The sequence below is a fragment of the Urocitellus parryii genome, chromosome 5 (genome assembly GCF_045843805.1).
Source record: "Urocitellus parryii isolate mUroPar1 chromosome 5, mUroPar1.hap1, whole genome shotgun sequence".
Classification (NCBI taxonomy): domain Eukaryota; kingdom Metazoa; phylum Chordata; class Mammalia; order Rodentia; family Sciuridae; genus Urocitellus; species Urocitellus parryii.
In genome coordinates this window covers 63,327,618-63,349,381 of record NC_135535.1, presented here as the reverse complement: position 1 = coordinate 63,349,381, position 21,764 = coordinate 63,327,618, and the positions used below count along the sequence as shown (strand labels likewise).

General features: G+C 44.1%; 1 protein-coding gene across 5 annotated transcripts in view; it reads right to left on the bottom strand.

Moving 5' to 3' along the window:
• Positions 1 to 305: 305 nt before the first annotated feature.
• Csad (cysteine sulfinic acid decarboxylase) overlaps positions 306 to 21,764 on the bottom strand; it is a 27,479-nt gene continuing 6,020 nt past the window's right edge. The window contains exons 2-17 of one of the 5 annotated variants that reach the window (XM_077798364.1): positions 11,808 to 11,894; positions 11,011 to 11,038; positions 10,643 to 10,779; positions 10,206 to 10,332; positions 10,030 to 10,120; positions 9,565 to 9,671; positions 9,019 to 9,134; positions 8,456 to 8,535; positions 8,108 to 8,162; positions 3,323 to 3,439; positions 3,176 to 3,240; positions 2,817 to 2,898; positions 2,226 to 2,425; positions 2,021 to 2,072; positions 1,792 to 1,881; positions 306 to 692 (exon numbers count right to left, since the gene is read on the bottom strand). In XM_077798364.1, the coding sequence (XP_077654490.1) occupies positions 519 to 692; positions 1,792 to 1,881; positions 2,021 to 2,072; positions 2,226 to 2,425; positions 2,817 to 2,898; positions 3,176 to 3,240; positions 3,323 to 3,439; positions 8,108 to 8,162; positions 8,456 to 8,535; positions 9,019 to 9,134; positions 9,565 to 9,671; positions 10,030 to 10,120; positions 10,206 to 10,332; positions 10,643 to 10,768 (1,482 nt within the window). In that variant the 5' untranslated portion in view covers positions 10,769 to 10,779; positions 11,011 to 11,038; positions 11,808 to 11,894 and the 3' untranslated portion in view covers positions 306 to 518. The remainder of the gene's footprint in view (positions 693 to 1,791; positions 1,882 to 2,020; positions 2,073 to 2,225; positions 2,426 to 2,816; positions 2,899 to 3,175; positions 3,241 to 3,322; positions 3,440 to 8,107; positions 8,163 to 8,455; positions 8,536 to 9,018; positions 9,135 to 9,564; positions 9,672 to 10,029; positions 10,121 to 10,205; positions 10,333 to 10,642; positions 10,780 to 11,010; positions 11,039 to 11,807; positions 11,895 to 21,764) is intronic. The other 4 variants (XM_077798363.1, XM_026398692.2, XM_026398696.2 and 1 more) reach the window with 4 other exon arrangements.

Sequence of the window (21,764 nt, the reverse complement as noted above, 5' to 3'; positions counted from 1 at the left end):
AGCCACAACCCCAGCCCCCTGCCTTTTGTTTAAAGTTCTCCATTATTTGGTTAGAATAAACTTCAAAACATATCAGTAATATACTTGAAATTTTAATTTTATTATGTTCCTATTACATAATGCATATTCATTACATAGTAAAAGGAGAAGGCACAAAAATATAAAGGGGTCAATTTTAAAATTGCCTATTATCTCATCTCAGGGAAAACAAACTCTGGCATCGTTCATTCATCAGCCTTTTCCTATGTATTTCAGAACATTGCTCATTACTATATAATCCTATATCCAGCTTTTTCAACATAACATTATATTATTTTTCTCAATTAATAAAAATTCTTTGTAAATATAATTTTAATGAAAGAATAACCTTGCATCCTATGGATATAGTTATTTAAACATTCTCCTAATAGCTTAAGCCTACTTTGTTTCCTAGAGAGGCTATTTTGAAAACGCAGGAGGCAATACAGAGAGACTCAGTGGGGTGAGGGGTGGCACTGAGGCCTCTAGAGGAAGAAGGCTCACAGGTCCTGGCCTAGCCGCTCCAGCTCGTTGAGGAGGAAGTCTATATCAGCACAGGTCAGAGTGGGGTTAGCCACCACCATTCGGAAGAAGTTGCCATGAGACCCATGGGGCTGGTAGCCGATCATCATGGAGCCTTCCTTTACCATGCGCTCCTTGAGCACAGGGGCTACCTATGGGAGCAGTAAAGAGTCCAGCTGCAGTGTGGGGTCAGGTGAGAAGATGAGCCAGCTACCTGGACTACCGGCTCTCACAGCTGTTTTTCCCTCCCACCCAGCCATCTTCTGGAATTACCTTCACTGCTTAGACCCTCACCTTGGCCCCCACATTACTTTTTCCACCACATCCAACTTGGTTGGCCTCCTCTACCTTCTTCTTTATTCCTCATTTCTCCTACCTACAAGATAGCTGTCGGACAGTCTCTTATGCTAAATCCTGACTTCAAACTTTAGTCATCCTGAATGTCTTCTTCTCCCCTTTCCTGGTTCCTGTCTTTTTTTATTTCCCAGGGATTACCCAAGGGTACTTTACCACTGAGCTACATCCTAGTCCTTTTGTACTTTTTATTTTTTAATTTGAGACAGAGTCTTGCTAAGTTGCTGAAGCTGGCCTCAAACTTGTAATCCTCCTGCTTCAGCCTTCAGAGACACCAATTATAAGTATGTGCCACCACTCCTGGATCCTGTAATATCTGATCTGTGCCATGTGACCTAGCGTGTAATTTACAAAACCACCTTGAAATATTGGCTTCAAACAGTAACTCTTGCTTTCCACAATAACAACTTCACGAGGGCAAGAAGATTCTTGTCCTTTCAGATCATCTGTAGCACCTAGTACTAACCCATTCTTAGGGACCAGGCAGAACATACTTCCTTGCCTCTAGAAGGCATATCAAATTGGCCTTTCTGTATTTCCCCGGCATCATTGAAAAGACTCTTCCTGTTATTTCTACCTTATATCTCTGACCTGGGCCTGAGTTCCCAGCACAGACCCTAGCACAGGGGTCTGTGTGCTGCACACTAACTTTTTTGGGTTCTCCTGTGATGCTCCTTTCTGTCATCTTATTTCCCCAAAACATATCTTATTCCTATCCCCTTCTCCCCCAGCCCCCCCAAAAAGGACAAGCTTGTGTTGTCTTCCAGTTACCTAGCCCCTCAGGAGCAAGAGACCAATAGGGGGACCGCCCATATCAGGAATGGCCAGCAGGGGGCAGAAGTGCACCAGCTGCATCAGTTCCCTTAGCAGGGCTACCCAGAGCCAGAGAAAGCCTACCTGAGACAGCCTTTGGCTGTAATGTGGACTGGCCTGCTTTCCCCGCAAGCTGGGAGGCACGAACCAGAAGCACACGTTGACAAACTCAGGCTGAGGGGAATAAGGAAGGGGAAGGTATGAGCTGAGAAAGGGGGACCCATTTTCCCTTTCACCGCCACTCTTCCTCCATGTGAGCTTGCTGCGTGGGATAGTCTGGGATAGATGGATGCAAAAGAACATGGGATCATACCTCCATGACCAACTCAAACCCTTCCCTCTTCTTTATTTCCTCCACCAGGTACCTGGAAACAGAGGGTGACAAATTACAGGTGGAGAGGGGAAGACAGTCATATAAACTGAAGAGAACCACAGAGACAGGGAGAGGAAAGTAATCCTGAGGGCAGAAATGGAGGAAGGGTAGACCTTGGGAGGAGATCTGGGACCCCCTTGCCTACCGGGCAAGAGCAAAGGCCTGGTCGATACGCTGCTCCAGCCCTTGCCCACCCTGTGCTTTCCACATGAGCCACAGCTTCAGACAGTCTACACGGCGGCCACACTGCACCACCTTGTCACCCGTGTCCAGAGCCACATCGTAGAACTTGTCCTGCTGGAAGAGGTAGTTGGCCTGGAATCCATGGCAGCGCTTGAGCAGGTTCTATGTGGGAAAGAGGTTGTCAGACCCCCGTGGCTCCACCCAGGCTCTCCCTAGTGCAACACTAAGGGTCTTTAGCTCAGTCTACCCATGCCTGCGCTGGAACCAGGCAGCACCATGGGACAACTGCCAGCTAACTGGACCCGTTTCTATGGGCTTTCTCCAGTATGCAGAGCTCTTCCCAAACTTTCCCAGGATCCCTTGGACTGCAACTTTAAGCTGGCTATCTTCTCCTTTGCATGAGGGCTCCCAATGTAGGGGTAGGGTGGTGGCAGGTGAGATGGTAAAGGGGACAAAGTAAGGCCTGGTCCCCCTCTAAAGTGGGATAGAGAAGAAGTTAGGACTCCAGAAAGGACATAGGCCAGGGCCAGGCCAAGGACTGGGGAAGACCCACCGAGGTATCCTGGAGAAGAAGAGCAGAGCACTGCAGTCCTGCAGCAAGGAGCTTGTGGGGGTTCCAGGCCACGGAGTCAGCCCTGGATGAAGCAGAGCAAAGCCAGGTCAGTGGCTCCTCCTCAAGTTGCCTAGCCAGAGCCGTTCTCTTCCAGACCACCAGTAGAGGGGTCTCACCCCCACCCCAGCAGTCAGGAAGAATTCCCATGTCTGAATTTCCAACCCAGATCAACCATTCCCATCTCCATCTGTATCCCAGTACCCTCCTTCCCCTACTCCACCCTAAGTTCCCACTCCATGACTATTCTGAGGATCAAGGATTGGAAGGCTGGGGTTCGGGCAGAAGGGAGCCATATGCACCTCTGGATCCCATCCAGGAGATGCCTGTGTGTCTGTGACAGCAGGACGCTCCCACCCCAGGCAGCCTGTGGAGCAGGAGGAACAATGTGGGTCTTGGCTTCAGCTCAGCTCACCCCACCCCACCCACAAGATCCAAGTCTCACTCACATCCACGTGTAACCACAGTCCGTGACGCTGGCACACATCGGCAATTGCATCCAGGGGGTCAAAGGCTCCCAACACAGTGGTGCCAGATGTGGCACTGACCAGGAAGGGCACAGCACCCTGTGAAAAGAGGATTTAGAGGATTTAGCCTGGTGCTGGGACCCAGTGCTAAGTTCTTCCCATACCCGACCGGGCCCATTTCAACTTTACAACACTGCATTACTGTCCTCTTTAATTTGTAGGCAGGAATGTCTTTCTCACATCATCCCCCAAAATTAACACACAACAGATCAAAGTCCTAAATATAATAACTAAAACAACAAAACTCTTAGAAGAAAATACAGGAGCAACATTTGTGTGTATGAGTTAGGTTATCTATGATTCCAAAAGCACAAGCAACCAAAGAAAAAAATAGATCAACTGAACTTCATCAAAATGTATAACTTCTGAGTCAAGTACAGTGGTGTACACCTGTAATCACAGCTACTCAGGAACTTAAGGCAGGAGGATCTCAAGTTTGAGGTCATCTTGGGCAATTTAGGGAGACCTGTCTCAAAATAAAAAGTAAAAAGACTTGAGGGGCTGGGGTTGTGGCTCTGTGGTAGAGCACTTGCCTAGCATGTGCAAGGCGCTGGGTTTGATCCTCAGCACCACATAATAAAAAATAAATAAAATAAAGGTATTGTGTCCAATTACAACTAAAAAAAATATTTTCAAAAAAAGTAAAAAGACTTGAGATCTCTGTGGTAGAAGCCCCATGGGTTTAATTCCCAGTACAAAAAAGAAAAAAAATTAAAAAAGAGTGTAGCACTTCACACCTAATAGGATAGTTGCTAAATAGTATGTACAAAGCCCTGAGAAGGAAGGAGGGGAGACAGGAAGGAATGAAGGGAAGGAAAAGGAGAGAGGGGAGGAAGGAGAAGGAGGAAGGAAAGAGAATAACAAGTGTTAAAGAGGATGTGGAGGAACTAGAACCTTATAAAATATTGGTGGGAATGTGAAATGGTACAGCTGCTGCAGAAAGCAGCAGGGCAGTTCCACTTCTGGGTATGTGCTCCTACCAAATTTAAAGTAAAGCGTTACAGTGTGGATACACTATGGTTTGAACCCCCCCCCCCCCGCCTAGGATTCAAGTGTTGACAAGTAATGCCCATTGTAAGATATTAAAATGGTAGAAGTTGAACCTATGGTGTTCAGAGGTGGGGGTCTCCAGAGGTGATTAGGATTAGATAAGGTTATCAAGGTACAGCCCCATGATTGAATCCCGATGGTTTTATAAGAGGGTGACTGGAAGAAACAAAAACATGCTCCTGGCTCTCATCATGTGATGCCCTATACTGCCTTGGTGTTTTGCCAGCAAAAAAAATCATCACCCAATTTGAGCCTTGAACTTTAGACTAGAATTGAGAGCCAAAATAAACCTCTTTATAAAGTTACTCAGTTTCAGGTATTTCATTATAGTAAAGAAAAATGGACTAACACACAGGGTCTTTTTTGGGGGGCGGCAAGGATTGAACCTAGAGGTGCTTAACCACAGATTCACATCCCCAGCCTGGTTTTTTATTTTTTATTTAGAGACAGGGCCTTGCTAATTTGCCGAGGCTGGCTTTAAACTTATGATCCTCCTGTGTCAGCCTCTCAAACTGCTGGAATTAGAGGCATGCACCACCATGCCCACCTGCACAGGGTCTTTTTTTTTAATTTTTTTTTTTTTTTAGTTTACGGCGGACACAACATCTTTGTTTGTATGTGGTTCATACATACACATACAAACAAAGGATCGAACCGGGGCCGCGCGCATGCCAGGCAAGTGCACTACCGCTTGAGCCACATCCCCAGCCCATGCATAGGGTCTTAAAGAGATATTTTGTACATCTGTATTCATTTCAGCATTATTCACAACTGCTAAATCATAGGTGCAACCCAAGTTTTCGCTGATGGATAAATGGATAAGCAAAATGTGGTAAATATATATAATAGGGATTAAATTTCAGCACATGAACCATCAGGGAACACATTCAAACCATATCCAAAACATAATACCTTGGTTTCTTCTCAGTAAATGTAATAATGCCCCCTGGGTTACTGACACAGAACAAAGCAAAATAAAACAGCACCACACACTTTCAAATACTCCCTCAACAGCAGGGAGAGTAGGGGTGGAGGCAGCACCAGCCCCAAGCAAGTACTCTTGGATAGGGAAGGCTACAGGTAGCAGGTGGAAACACCCCAAGCAAACAGAGGAAGCTGTCTTGGAAGACACATCCCATGGCTTCTGCACAAGCATGGAGTGTTCTTGTCCATCCACAATATCCACCATATAGTTAATTCTTCTTCCTCTCAGTATCAGCTCAATCATACTTCTTTTTTGGTACCAGGGATTGAACCCAGAGGTACTTAACCACTGAGCCATATTCTCAGCCCCTTTGTTTATTTATTTTAATTTTGAGACAGGGTGTCACTAAGTTGCTTAAGGGCCTTGCTAAGTTGCTGAGGCTGGCTTTGAACTTGCAATCCTCCTGCCTCAGCCTTCTGAGTCACTGGGATCACAAGCGGGTGCCAGCTCAACCATCACTTCTGAGGAATGCCTTTCTGACTCCCTCACCACCTGATTCTGTCAACTCTCCTGTATTATAGCTTCAAAGAGCACTATGCACTTCACGTTAACAGCACATGTACAGCTGTTACATACATATGAATGTTATACTTCCCTATTGGAATAAATGCTCTATGAAAATTAAATGGGCAAAAGATCTAAAGAGTCACTTCTCTAAAAATGTGCAAATGCCCAATAAAACATGACAAGATTCTCAACATTATTAATCACCAAGGAAATGCAAATTAAAACTACAGTGAGATACTTCACACCAAGTAACTATAATCAAAAAGAAATAATACCAAATGCTGGTGAGTATATAGAGGAACTGGAACTTTCATACTACTGCTGGAATTGCAAACTGGTATAGTTACTTTGGAAAAAAGTTTAACGGGGCTGGAGATGTGGCTCAAGTGGTAGCGCGCTCGCCTAGCATGCATGAGGCACTGGGTTCGATTCTCAGCACCACATAAAAATGAAATAAAGATATTGTGTCCACCTAAAACTAAAAAATAAATATAAAAGAATCAGTTTAGCAGTTCCTTAAAGGTTAAATATAGTTACCATATGATACAGCAATTCCATTCCTAGTTATATAACTAAGAGAAATGAAAAACATGTTCACATAAAAATCTATATGTAAATGTTCATGGCAGTGTTATTCATAATAGGCCAAAAAATGAAAATAAGTCAACCATTCATCAACTGACGAATGAATACATAAAATGTAATATATCCATAAAATAATGGAATGTTATTTGGTCACAAAAAGAAATGAAATAATTGGTATTGTGACAACAGGATAGATACATACTGTTCTGAATAACAAAAATAGCCCTACAGTGTTCACGTATACTAAGCTTGCAATATATATTTTATATATATAGTGGAGGTATTTTCATGTTAATATGTATGTTTTTCCTACTTTATTCTCTTATTTTTATTGATTGATGATTAATGGATTGATTGCAGTACTGTGCATCAAGCCCAAGGATGTTCCTATCACTGAGCTACATCCTGTCATGTTTAATTTCTTATTTTGGGACAGTGTCTCACTGAGCTGCCCAGGCTGAACTCAAAACTTGCAATCATCTTGCCATAGCCTCCTGAGTAGCTGAGATTACAGGTGTGCGCCACTGCACCTGGACTATTTTCTTTTCTTTTTCTTTCTTTTCTTTTTTTTTTTTTTTTTTTTTTTGTGGTACCAGAGATTGAACCCAGGGTAACTTAACCACTGAGCCACATCCCCAGCCCTTTTTCTTTTCCCTTTTTAATTTTTTCTTTTCTTTCTTTCTTTTTTTTTTTTTTTTTTTTGAGGCAAATTCTTGCTAAATTGCTTAGGGCCTTGCTAAGTTGCTACGGCTGGCTTTGAACTTGCAATTCTCCTGTCTCAGTCTTCTAAACTGCAGGGATTACAGGTGTGTGCCACCATACCCACCAAACCCAATTTATTTTTATTTTTTGCAATGCTGGTAATCATACCCAAGATCTCATGCATACTAGGCAAGTAAGCTACACCTTAGCCCAATCCTACCTTATTCTTTAAAATGGCTACATTGACATACTAATTCATTTAACCCTTACAACTACCCTATGTGGCAAGTTCTGTAGTATTTCCATTTTACAAAAATAAGAAACAGATAATACAATAATTTATCTACTGATGTATACTTCATTCCAGGAAACATTCTCATGCACAGAATTCTATACACTTGTGATGATGGTTGACAGCACAAATTCTAAGCATTGGAACTCTGAATCAGCAGATACATTTAAAAATCATATAGCTCATACCCAAATGCTGTCCCCAGTGTACAGCTACACTGTCCCTGGTGGCTTCAGCAGTCCACCCTAAGTGGACACCCTGGCCTGTACCCATGAGCATGGCTAGCACATCCTCCTCAGCTTCTCCCAGCCCTGACCCCCAGCACACAGAAACCTTCCACACTATGTTCCAGGCTGCTAACACCTGCCTGCAGTGCTGCCTCAGCCATCCAGTCCCATCTCTGAGAATCCCACCCTGCCTTCATGTCTCGGCAGAGTCCCCAACAGCAACGTGGTGTTCTTGCCCATCAGCCTTCAGCCCACTGCAAAATGGGCATGGAGATGAGGAGAGGCATGAAGGGTGCCTTGAACAGGGGGAGCCCAAATAATCGTCCACAGATAGGACAGAGTGGTCCCATTCCACTCACCTCAGCTTCAGCCAGACTGATCTGCCTCTCCAAATCCTCAGGGATCATTTTCCCTCTGAAAAAGAAAAATGAGTGAGTGGAGAAGTTATACGTCCTCTAGGCTAGGAGGCATTACTCTGTTGAAGAATGATAAGGTAAGGTTGGCAATGCAGAAGCCATACTACTCTACAGGTCTCAGGGCACAGGGCAGGAAACTTTGGCAGGACTGGGAAGCAGGAGCAGCAATTCTACAGGAAGAATGAGGGGAGAGAAATCCACCAGGGATACAAGCCTGAGGCCAGAGTTTTCTGGCAGCAGGAAGGTACACTATGCCAAGCTGGGTCAGGGCCATGTCGGCAGGACCTTCACCTCTCATCAGCCTTGACCACTCGGACACTGTCAGTGCCAAGTCCCAGAAAAGCAGCTCCCTTGTTGATGGAGTAATGACACTGTTGAAGAATGTAGATGGCAGGTTAGCATGACCTGGGCTAGGGACCAGGAGGCAGGGTGGATGGGGAGAAGAGAGTCTGGAAAATGTCAAGTATGAGCTGCAATAGATGGGACCCCAGAGGCCAGAGCTTTCCAAATTTTTATATGTACGAATTGCCTGGGTGTCTGGTTGAAACACAGATTCAGATTCAGTAGATATGGGTAGGCCTGAGCTTCAGCTTCTCTAATAAGCTCCCAGGTGATGTCAACGCTGCTGGCCCATGACCATACTCTGAGTAAAAGTGTGAACCGTGTCCACTGCACTTGTTGCTCCTGTCCTACTCTCCTACCAAAAGAAAAAATGAACATGGCCCCCTTGATTGGAAAGAAGCACATCCTCTTAGGGACAGGGTAGGGCAGGAAAAGAATCTGAAGGCGGCTCTGATTGAGGTGGCTAAAGATTAGAATCAGAAGCCCAGGGCTGGGTCTATACTCTTCCCCACCTCCTTTGATGTGAAGAGGGCCAATGGTGGCAGTGCCCGGAGGCCCCTCTGCTTGCAGTCTGGGTAGCGCTGATAGCGGGCCAGGTTTATGGCATACATGTTGGAGATGGAACCACCTGTCATAAGGAGGGAGTGGTGGCAAGAGGGAGGGATGGTGAGTCAGATGGAGCTTGCTTCCCCAGAACTATCCACCCAGAATAACTGACCAAAGCAACAGGTGTGACTGGCTCTCAGGCCACAAATTCCCAAGGATCTACAAATGGCACAAGAACCCAGAACAGACCCAGACTCAGCAGATTCTCCTGACCACCCCCTCCACACCCAAGACTGCCCCTGGAGACAGTCCCTCACCCCCTGCCCCAGAGCAGGCATCCCAGGGACTGTTGGCAAACACCAGGGTAAAGGGGACTGGGCAGCCTCCTTGCTGGTCTGGCCCTGGCCCAGCTGGAAACGAAACAAAGAGGAATCACCCCTCCCAGACAACAGATTAGAGCAAGAGAATGGTGTGGGAGGAGGAACCCTAGAGTTCCCCTCCTCCTCACATACCAGGGCAGAAGACCCCATCCCCAGAGCTCCAGCCCACCAGGGCCCGGAGTTTCTTCAGCACCTCCTCTTCCATGAGAACAAACACGGGGGCGATCTCATATGTGTACCTGCCAGAAGAGCAATGATGAGAAAGGGGAAGAAACAAGAGGGACTGCCAGTTCAGGCTCTTAAATTACAAGAGTCAGAGAGAGAAGATGGTGAGATAACCAAGGAAGGGTCCCCAGGGAGAAAGAGCTGGTGACTAAGAACCAGCAAAGCACCGATGAGAAAAAACTAGAGTCAGGACACATGAGAAAGCTTGGGGGAATTGGAGCCGAAAGGACAGAAGGAAAAAACTCTGCCAACAGGCATTCCCAGAAAATGGTATAGAGGGGCAAAACCCATTCTTCTCCCCTATCTCTAAGGCACCTCCCCAGCAAATCTGAGTCCTCTGTGGGCTGGAGGGAGGGGTGTGGGATGGCTCACGGGCTGGTGTTGAGGCTCTCAGTGATAATGCGCCCAGCCAGAGAATGGGGATCCAACCCTGAGAAGAGCTGGTTGAAGAACCGGGGGTGACCTGGAGAGAGGGGAGCAGGGGAGGGGACTCAGCGTGCAGCTGGGTACAAATGCTGGAGACTCCTCCCTTCAGAACCCAGGCCCACCAGTCTTGACACTGTAGCGAATCACAGCCCGGCAACGCTCCAGGATCTGTTCCTGTGACTCGCCCTGGCTCTGCAGCTCCAGATCCAGCAGCTGCTTAAGCTCCTCAGGCTCCTTCCAATCACAGACCTGGGAGGAGAAACCAGGGATGCAGGGACCTAAGCCCCTGAGAACTCACTGCTCCAGAAGACATAGGACATTACCAACCTGCCCTTAAAACAATTCAAGAATAGTTTCAAAATGATACATGAACAAGGGTAAATAAACCTAAGACCCACTATGCAAATTTCTTTTCTTATTTTTTGGTACAGAGGATTGAATCCAGGGGCCCTTACCACACAGCTATCTCCCCAGATCTTGTAATGTTATACTTTGAGACTGGGTCTCGATAAGTTGCTCAGGGCCTTGCTAAGCTGCTGACCAACCTCCACTAACCCACCTTCTCAGAAGCACTGGTCCCTTTCCGAATGGCCTCATCCACAACAATCCCAAATACGTCCTGGAGCAAGGTTTCCACAGCCACAGGGTCCCCACCAGGGGAAGGGAGTAGTTTTGAATCAGCCATCAGGTTAAGTTCTGTGAGCAGAGTAGGAGTCATTCTCCATTCAGCCTGTGCTACACCCCACCCAGACCTAACCAGCAAGACCCTCCAAGCACTGGTGCCCAGTCCCGGCCTCCAGTGTACAAAGTAAGTGGCAGCATCCAGGGAGAAAGTCAGGGGACACAGGAGGGAGAGAAAAGGCAATTAATGCTGAGTGAGCGGAATCAGTGGCCACTGTCCACCAAAAGCAAAGAGGAAAAGCTTACCTTCTGCTCAAGTCTCTGTTCAGGTGAGCTGGCCACAAGGTACACAATTAGCTTTTCAGAATAGTAGGACCAAGACAACAGAGGGAGTGGGATGAAACCAGCAGTCACATGGCCATGGCACAACTCTCATGACCCTTGCCCGAAAGAGAACTTTCACAGATTTGGGACAGGGACAGCAGGTTAAGTTCCCTGAATAATCATTAGCTGACAGAAGGTGGTGGGGGCCGGTTGGGAGAAGGGCAAAAACAGGTGGCACATTAACCTCGGGACTGAGGGGCACAGAGCCTGAATGTATTGAAGGGGGGATTCCCACCAGGAATTCAAGAGGACAGACAGGTGGTGTGGGGGACGTCTGAAGGGGGAAGAGAGCAGTGGGCAGGGTAGGGGACAGAGCAGAAGGGAGGGGGCCTCAGCCATGGAGGCAAAATGGTTTAGGCAGGCCTCAGAGGACAATCTCTTTTGCACCCTAATGCCGTCTTCTCTGAACTGTCCTGATTTCTGAAGCCCTCTCCTACAGCAGGAAGGAAAGGAGGTCCCACTGAGGGAGAATTTCATTACTTGAGTATAATCCTCAGTCTCTGACCCTACAGGAGCACACAGACACACACTCAACAGTTACAGCTCAGGGTGCAGCTGGGTCCTAACCCTAAGTGTCCTCAGAATCAGGAAAGGAAACCCAGGAGGCTGAAGACTGGGGAAGACTCATAGCAGATGGGAGCTACATCTTGAGAGTAGGCAGGAGAAATGGGATGGGAGAAAGGGAAGAGAAAGAGTTGGGCTTGGTGGCAGGTACATACAGTCCCAGCTACTCAAAGACGCTGAAGCCGGAGGATCACTTGAGCCAGGAGTTTGAGGCCAGCCTGGGCAACAAGGCAAGATCCTGTCTGGAAAAAACAAAGAGAGAGATGGGGGAGAGGGAGAAAGGGAGGGAGAGAGGAGCACTGGGGCAGGGAGAGGAATGCCAGAGCTTGCGTGGGCAGTGAGCAGGCCAGTCTTGAGGTCAGTGAAGGCACTGCTGGCTGGAATATGGGAGCAAAGGCAGAGCAGGCAGAGTAGGCAGAGTTGGGTGAGACCACAGCAAGTCTTTCCTGCCAGTCAGGCCAGAAAATGTAAGCTTCATCCTATAGAAAATGAGATGTGAAAGATTCTTTGGCAAGGGATATGAAAAAATTGATACTCTCAGAAGACTAGTAGACCAGTTTATAGCAGCACGATGCAGAAGAATTGACAGGGTGTTGCAGTAAGCCAGGCAAGAAGTGATCCACACTTGAATAAGGGTGGGATGAGTAAGAAAGGGAAGAGAGAAGAAATTGCAGCCTCAGTCATTCCCTGGAGTACAGTTAATTCAACACTCAGAGAATGTACATTGGAAAAGTCAAAGATGAACCTGGATGTTCATGCCTGCGTGACAGAGAAAATGGCACCCTTAAAACAAATATGGATGCAGAAAGAAGAAACTGGATGAAAATTAAAACAGTGATTTCTTAGAAGTACTCAGCCAAGTGGAGACTTCCTGGGACTACAGATATGCATAGGTAGATGGTCAGATCTAGAATTCCGATGAGATGCAAGAACTAAAAGGCGATTTAGGAGTTGGGATAGATGAAGCCTTGTGAAAGGCTCCATTCCCCAAGGAAGAGATGTTCAGAGAGATGGCTAGGGAGAGAGGAACAAACACCAAGGCCTGGAGGAAATTTCCAGATGAAAGGACATGAACAAGGGCTGGGGATGTGGCTCAAGAGGTAGCACGCTCGCCTGACATGCGTGCGGCCTGGGTTCGATCCTCAGCACCACATACAAAGATGTTGTGTCTGCCGAAAACTAAAAAAATAAATAAATAAATAAATATTTTTAAAAAAAGAAAGGACATGAACAAGAAGAGAATCCGGAATCGGGCCTACTTCCTTAATGTGGGCTGCTCTGATGTACTTGGCTGTCAACAGCCACGGAAACTCACACTGGTTAACAGAGGGTCAAGGGAGCAGGTGGTCCAACTCTTACACATTTCCTAAGTAGACTGGGTTTGGAGAAAACCAGAGAGCTAGCACAGGCCTGGAGAATGGAGGACACGGTCCTTCACCAGCTCTCCTGTCAGCTCCTGACAGTGGCAGCATGGAGTATGGAGGTTGAGAGGCTAATAAAAATAAGCCCTGAGGCGAGGGATAGAGCTCCGTGGTAGAGAGCTTGCCTAGCGTATGCAAGGCCCTGGGTTCAATCCCTAGTATCTCAAATATAAACAAAAAATAGGCCCCATTTTAATACTTAACCAGATACCATGTACTTACAATGCATTGTGTGCTAACCTTCATGACCATTCAGGGTAAACTTAACTAATCACATTTAAAGGAGGAAACAGTTTCAGAGATACTGTGTAACTTTTCCAGGACACAGAGCCAGTGTATGGTTAAGCCAGGTTAAGCCCCTAACTGCCCTGCTCTCCGGCAAGTTTTAGGCTGTGCCCTCCTCTGGCCTCCCAAGAGAGCTGGCGTTTTTTCATTCCTGAGCCTTTCTGGGCTTCTGCCCCAAGAACCAGCTTGTTTCCCGTTGGGCCCCTGCAGACATACTGGCTTTGACTTTCTGACATTGGCTACACTTCTCCTCTGCCTTCTAGTTCTACAATTATTGATAACTCTTGCCTCCTGTCCATTTTCTTGTTATATTTCCAGATTTAAAATTCTACTGATGTAATTTTAGTGGAGTTCCAGGAAGGAGTGGTGGCAAACCTATGTGTTTAATCTGCTGTGTTTAATTAGAAGGAGTGCACAGGCCACCAGTTTGCAACACTGTGTGATTTTGACTAGCGGAATCTAGCAGGCCTGGTGGATTTCCTGAGAAGACAAGCCAGCTGGATTGGGATTTTCCCCAGTGGATTTGGTGAAAAGATAATAGGGCTGGGGAATTGAGGATCTTGGAAAGAAAGGAGTTAAAACAAGGGACCATGTCATTTAGGAATAAGATAAAAGAGTTGACGGTTAGATAATTTATGAACTAGAGATCCTATGAAATCAGAAAAACAGGTGTGTATTTTTAAATAAACCCTGCTTAGTCCTATCAGCATCTTCTCAGCCAGAGGCCAGAGTGCTGCTCCTAACTCTATTCATGTTTCTTTGCTTCTCAAGATTAGATGGAAACCTGTATAAGGACAGTTAGAATCATATTCTGCTAAAGGAGAGTTGCTGCCCATTCAGCCAGCAACTTTCCTCCAACTTCCTTCTTCCAAAGAAGATGAAGGTTTGCAGCCCGGAGAAATAGAGACAGAGCCAAAGACTGAAAGACACCAGAAGTTGGGGACAAGGCACTATACTGAACACTGGAGGATTAAGAGGAAGCTACATATCAAATCAGCCCCTTTCCCCAATCATCACTCATAATTAGTGACCAGGGGCAAACTCTGCAGGGCCAGAGACGAGAGGAGTCTTCTTTTTAGAAACTGAACAAGACCCAGAGAAAAGCCTATTGGCTCATTTTAGTCCTCACCCAATCACCTGTCAGCAATGCCACCAGTCAGTACAGCCTGTCCAGGGACTCGGACCTGCCAATATGTCTTAGTGCCTTGCCCTCAAATGTGAGCAGATAACCAAGGATAACCAGATATTTGAAGAAAGTTTCTAACAAGAACCACAGACAGCCAGGTGCTGTGGTGCATGCCTATAATCCCAGTGGCTCAGGAGGCTGAGGCAGGAGGATTGTGAGTTCAAAGCCAGCCTCAGCAACCGCAAGATGCTAAATAACTAAGTGAGACGCTGTCTTTAAATAAAATACAAAATAGGGCTGGGATAGGGCTGGGATTGTGGCTCAGCGGTAGAGTGCTCACCTAGCATGGGCAGGACCCGGGTTCGATCCTCAGCACCACATAAAAATAAAGGCATTGTATTGTGTCCATCTACACCTAAAAAATAAATACTTAAAAAAAAAATAGGGCTGGGGATGTGGCTCAGTGTCAAGTGCCCCTGAGTTCAATCCCTAGTACCAAAAAAAAAAAAAAAAAAGAACCACAAAGAGGGCTGGGATTGTGGCTCAGTGGTAGAGTGCTTGCCTAATATGTGTGAGGCAGCAGGTTGATCCTCAGCAACCACATATAAATAAACAAACAAACCAAAGAGATTAAAAACTGGCAAAAAAAAAAAAAGAGGTACATATGATGGAAGCAAAGAAATATAGAGGGTAGAAGAAAGCTGCACAAATCAAGAATTTGCATCCATGAAAAGACAGGTTGCTTTTGGCAGGGCATGGCGCATGCCTGTAATCCCAGACACCTAGTTTAACGAAAAATCTAATTCCTATCTCATTCTATGTGACCCAGTCTCACTCCCACTCACACAGGAAATCACTAGAATTTTTAAGGCAAATACTAACAAATGTAAATATATATTCTTATTTTCTCTCTCTTCATACAAAAGTTAGTACATAATCATTCTTCTGTACCTTGCTTTTTTCAGTTAATAAAATATGGGTGCTCTTATCATATGAGTACATTTAGAACTTTCTCATTTTTTAATATTATGACTTTATTAAGATATAACTTACCTACCACAAAAAATATTTCTTTAAAGTACACAATTCAGTGGTTTTCATATATTCACAAACTTGTGCAACCATCACCACTAACTCCAGGACATTTTCCTCATCTCAATAAGAAAAACTCAATAATAGTCACTCCCTGTTCCTCCCACCCCAACCTCTCGCAACTACTTATCTACTTTTCATCTCTACAGCTTTGCCTAGTCTGAACATTTCACATAAAAGAAATCATACACTATGTGGGGGTTTTTGTTTTGTTTTGTTGTTTTTGATACCATGGATTGAACTCAGGAGTACCTAACCACTGAACCATATCTGTGCACCCCCCCACACCCTTTTTTATACTCTATTTAGAAACAGGGTCTCACTGAGTTGCTTAGGGCCTGGCTAAATTGCTGAGGCTGGCTTTGAAGTCACATTCCTCCTGCATCAGCCTCCAGAGCTGCTGGGATTACAGGCTTTCACTACTGTGTCTGGCATTATGTGGTCCTTTTGCAAGGAGCTTTACTTAGCATAATGTAGTCAAGGTTCATCCACATCATAGCATGTATCAGTACTTCATTGTTTTTTGTTGTTGTTGTTGTTGTTGTTGTTGTTTTTTAAAGAGAGAGGAGAGAGAGATAGAGAGAGAGAGAGAATTTTTAATATTTATTTTTTTAGTTCTCGGCAGACACAACATCTTTGTTGGTATGTGGTGCTGAGGATCGAACCCGGGCCGCACGCATGCCGGGTGAGCGCGCTACCGCTTGAGCCACATCCCCAGCCCACTTCATTGTTTTTTTATGACTGAATCATATCCATCTTTTTTCTTTTTTTCTTTCTTTCTTTTTTTTTTGGGGGGGGGGATACTGAGATTAAACCCAGGGGCACTTAACCACTGACTCACATCCCCAGTCTTTTGTTTTACTTTGAGACAGGGCCTTGCTAAATTGCTTAGGGCCTCACTAAGTTGCTGAGGTTGGCTTTGAAGTCATGATCCTCCTGCCTCAGACTCCTGAGCTGCTAGGATTATAGGTGTATGCCCCCATGCCCTGCTACAACATTTTATTTATCCTTTTACCAGTTCTTGCGTATTTCAATTGTTTCCACCTTTGGGCTATTATAAATAATGCTGCTAGGAACATTTGTTTGCAAGTTTTTGAATGGACATGTTTTCAGTTCTACTGGATACAAATCTGGTAGTGAAATTGCTGAGTCATATAGTAACTATAGTTAACGTTTTTGAGGAATTACCAAACTGTTTTTCAAAATGGCTGTACCACCTCATAGTTTCCACCAGTAATGTATGAGAGTTCCAGTTTCTTCACATCCTCGCTAATATGTTATTATCTTCTTCTTTTGTGTATGTGTGTGTGTGTATGTGGTGCTGGGGACTGAATGCAGGGCTTTGTGCATGCGGGAGACAAGCACTCTACCAACTAAGCTGTATCCCCAGCCCTGTCTTCTTTTTCATTATAGCCATCTGCAGGGTTGAGTTGGATAGGGATTGCCAATATCCACAAAGGTATCATATATGAAAATGTCTGTGTGCTCAGCCTCAGCAAGAGAGTATGCTGTTGAGCATTTGAAATGAGGAGTAAAAAATGATCTCAGGGCTGAAGGTATGGCTCACTGGTATGTGTAAGGCCCTCGGCTCAGTCTCTAACACAGAAAGAAAAAAAATCTCAGTATAATTGTAATTTATTTGAATGTCTTTATTAGTCAATTTTGCTGTAGTGACAAGGGCTTCAAAATCTCACCTGCCCATGACAACATAAGCTTTTGTTTTGTTTTTGAGATGAGATCTCACTGTTTCCCAGGCTGATCTTGAATTTCTGGGCTCAAGTAATCCTCCTGCTTAGCCTCCAGAATGCTGAACTACAGGTGCCCTCCAACGCACCTGGCTTAACAACAGAGGTTTATTCCTCTCTAATGGTTCTAGTTCTGATGGTGGTGTTGGCTCTAGTTCTGATTTATGTGATTTTATTCTAAAACCCAGACTGAAAGAACTATCTGGGACACACTGTTCTCATGGCAGAGAGTAAAGAACAAAGGTAGAGAAAACCACAAACTCTTAAAAACTTCTCCTCAAACCTGGCATGTGGAGCATTTCCTCACACCCCACTGTCCAAACTAAGTTGTACATGGAGCCCAGGGCAGGGGGTGAGAAAAGTGTGTCCCTCCCAGGGGAGGACACTGCATAGCACAGAGCAGTGGGTGAGATAAACCTCCACAAGATGGCTGTACACTGGCCTGTGGCAGTTTCACATTCTGTTCCACCTCAGTCTCCACTGCTTCTGTGCACTCATTTATGTTTTTTTTTTTTTAATATTCTTAGTTGTATATAGACAAGATATCTTTATTTATTTTTTTTACATGGTGCTGAGAATCAAACCCAGTGCCTCATGTGTGCTAAGCAAGTGCTCTACAGAGGTCTAAAGGTTTCCTCTCCTTCCCCCTCAGGGACAACTCTCAGTTATTCCTGCTCACTTCTTTAATCCTCATCCTCTAACTCTTCCTCACAGCACCCCCCCCCCAAAAAAAAAAAATCTCTCACTACATGCCCCCTTCCAGCCACCTCCTCTTCACAGCAGACCTTTTTTCTGCAGTACTGGGGATGGAGCCCAGGGCCTCAGGCTTGCACTCTACTGCTCAGTTACACTCCCAGTCCCTGATCTTTTTTATTGAATCTTCAAAGGCTGTTGCACCTTTTTTTCTCTCTCCCTCAACACAACACTAAAACCTGGATAAAGCTTCACTTTTTTCCTCTGAGTTGGGCTATGCTGTAATTTTTTCCCCTTAAAAATAGTTCCTTAAGGAGTCAGATGTGGTGGCACATGCCTGTAATTCCAACAGCTCAGGAGGTGGAGGCAGGAAGATCGAAGGTTCAAAGCCAGCTGCAGCAACTTAGTGAGACTATATACAACTTAGTGAGACACTGTCTTAAAATAAAAAATAAAAAGGGTTGGGTAAATGGTTCAGTGGTTAAGTCCCTCTGGGTTCAATCCCTGGTATAAAAAAAAAGGCCATGCACAGTGGCTCATGCATGTAATCCCAGCAATTTAGGAGGTTGAGGCAGGATCACAAATTCAAGGCCAGGGACTGGGGGTGGGGCTCAGTAGCAGAGCGCTCACCTGGCACGTGTGAGGCACTGGATTCCATCCTCAGCACCACATAAAGATAAAATAAAGGTATTTTATTTTAACTTACAACTAAAAAAATACATATATATTTTTTTAAATATGAAAATAAATATCTTTAAAAAATTCAAAGCCAGCCTCAACAACTTAGCAAGTTCCTCTCTTAAAATAAAGAATAAAAAAGGACTGAGGATGTAGCTCAGTGGCACAGCACACCTAAGTTCAATCCAGTACTGATCACTCACATACACAACTTCAAAAGGAAAATAGTAACTTTATAGTGGAGAAACCTGCTGGGCACCACTTTGCCCAAACAATTAAGCTGACATCACCAATAATGGAACAGATTAACACCAGGCACTTTCTGATGTGAGGCACTGAGAAACACTCAACACCACTTGTGTAAAATTTCTACCTAAAATGTATAACCAGGGCTGGGGATGTGGCTCAGCAGTAGAGCACTTGTCTAGCATGTGCGAGGCCCTGAATTCGATCCTCAGCACCACATAAAAATAATTAATAAAATAAATGTAATTTAAAAAAAAAAAAAAAAGGTTTCAGTGGTTAAGTCCCTCTGGGTTCAATCCCTGGTACCAAAAAAAAAAAAAAAAAAATTGTGTCCAACTACAACCAAAAAATAAATGTTTTAAAAAAAAAAAGTATAACCAAATCTAACCATGAGGCAATAAATATATCTAAGTTAAGAGTCATTCTACAAAATAACTAGCCTATACTCTTTTAAAATGTCAGTGTTGGGGGCTGAGTCTATAGCTCAGTGGTAGAGCATGTGAGAGGCCCTGGGTTCAAATCCCTAGTACCACAAAACAAAGTCAATGTCATGAAAATCAAAAAAAGGCTGAGGACCTGCTCTGGATTGAAAATGACTAAGGTATTACAAACAAGCAGCATACAATCTGAGTTTGGCTCCTGGATAAGGAAAGAAAAAAAATGTTATAAAGAACATTATTGAGGGGCTGAGGTTGTGGCTCAGTGGTAGAACACTTGCCTAGCACCTGCGAGATGCTGGGTTTGATCCTCAGCACCACATAAAAATAAAAACAAAATAAAAATAAAGATAAAAATAAAAGAACATTATTGGGGCTGGGGTTGTAGCTAAGTGGTAGAGCGCTTACCTCGAACATGTGAGGCCCTGAGTTCGATCCTCAGCACCACATAAAATAAATAAAAATAAAGACATTGTTTTTATCTACAACTAAAAAAAAAAATTAAAGAACATTATTGGGGGTGTACATGGTGGCATGTGCCAACAGTCCCAGCACTTGAGAGGCTGAAGTAGAAAAACCACATGAGTTCACAAGTTCAAAACCAAACTGAGACTGTCTCACAGGGAGGAAAAAATATTATTGGCACAACTGGTATAATCTGACTATGGGTAGTACCATAAATATTAGTATTAAATCAGTATTAACTTTCCTGCATTGATCATTGTATTAGACTATGTAAGAAAACATTCTTGTTAGAAAATATGCTGAGGGCTGGGGATGTGGCTCAAGCGGTAGCGCGCTCGCCTGGCATGCGTGCGGCCCGGGTTAGATCCTCAGCACCACATACAAACGAATATGCTGTGTCCGCCAAATACTAAAAAATAAATATTAAAATTCTCTCTCTCCCTCTCTCGCACTCTTTAAAAAAAAAAAAAAGAAAGAAAGAAAATTTTAAAAAAATATGCTGAAACATTCAATAATAAAGAGGCACTGGTGTCTGCAATTTTCAGACAGTTCAGAAAAAGACAATACTGTGTATATGCATATACAGGCATTTTTAAAAAATAACAGTTTATTGAGATATGATTCATATACCATAAAATTCATTATTTTTTAGATGCTGCTGAACCTTTATTTTATTCATTTATTTATATGCAGTGCTAAGAATTGAACACAGTGCCTCACACATGCTAGGCAAGCGCCACTGAGCCACAACCCCAGCCCAAAATTCTTTCTTTCTTTTTTTTTTTTTTTTTTTTTTGTGATGCTAGGGCTTCACACATACCAGAGAAACTCTCTACCACTAAGTTACATCCCCAGCCCAATAAAGATCATTCTTCTGAAGTAATTTAGTGTTTTTGTTTTTGTATTTTCCCAAAATAGTACATGGGTCACCACTATTTAATTCCAGAACATTTTCATTACCCGCAAAAGAAACCTACACCCATTAGCACTCACTTCTTGTAGTTTGTTTGCAATACTGGGGACTGAGCACAGGGCCATTTTTTAATTTTTTGAGATAGAGTGTCCTTAAGTTGCCCAAACTAGCCTCAAACTTGTGATCCTCTTGCCTTAGCCTTTTGAGTAGCTTTACAGATAAATGCTACCCTGTCTAGCTAGTTAATATTTTAATGTCTTTTTGAGTCTTTTAATAAATCCACTGGGGGCTGCAGATGTGGCTCAGTGGTAAAATGTCTGCCTGGCATGTGTGAGGCCCTGGGTTGGATCCCCAGCTCCATACACATAAAAAACAGAACAGGGAAGCCAGACATGGTGGCATACACTTGTAATCCCAGCTACTCAGGAGACTCAGACAGAAGGATCACAAGTTTTCAGGCCAGTCTCAGCAATTTAGTGAGGCCCTAAACAAATTAGTGAGATCCTGTCTCAAAATTAAAAATAAAAAGGACTGGGGATGTAGCTCAGTAGTAAACCAACCATGTGTTCGATTCCCAATGCCCCACACTATATATTTATATATACATATACATACGTATATATACATATATGTATACATACAGTTATTACCGGGCACTAGAATTATGGATGATTTAAATTTTCTTATTTATAAACTTCCATATTTTTATAATTTTATATAAAAATTTCATATTACTTATGTAACTAAAATAAAGATATTTCAAAACAATTTTAAAAATTAAGAAGGAATTAAGGGGTCATAAGAATTCTAAAACAGCTGATAGCTGTGACATACACCTGTAATCTCAGTGGCTCAGCAGACTAAGATAGGAGGCCAGCCTCAGCAACTTAGCCAGGTCCTAAGCAACTTATTGAGACCCTGTCTCAAAATTAAAAAAAAAAAAAAAAAAAGGAGGTGGGGTACTAGCTGTATAGCTCTGTGATAAAGTGTCCCTGGTACCAATCCCCAGTA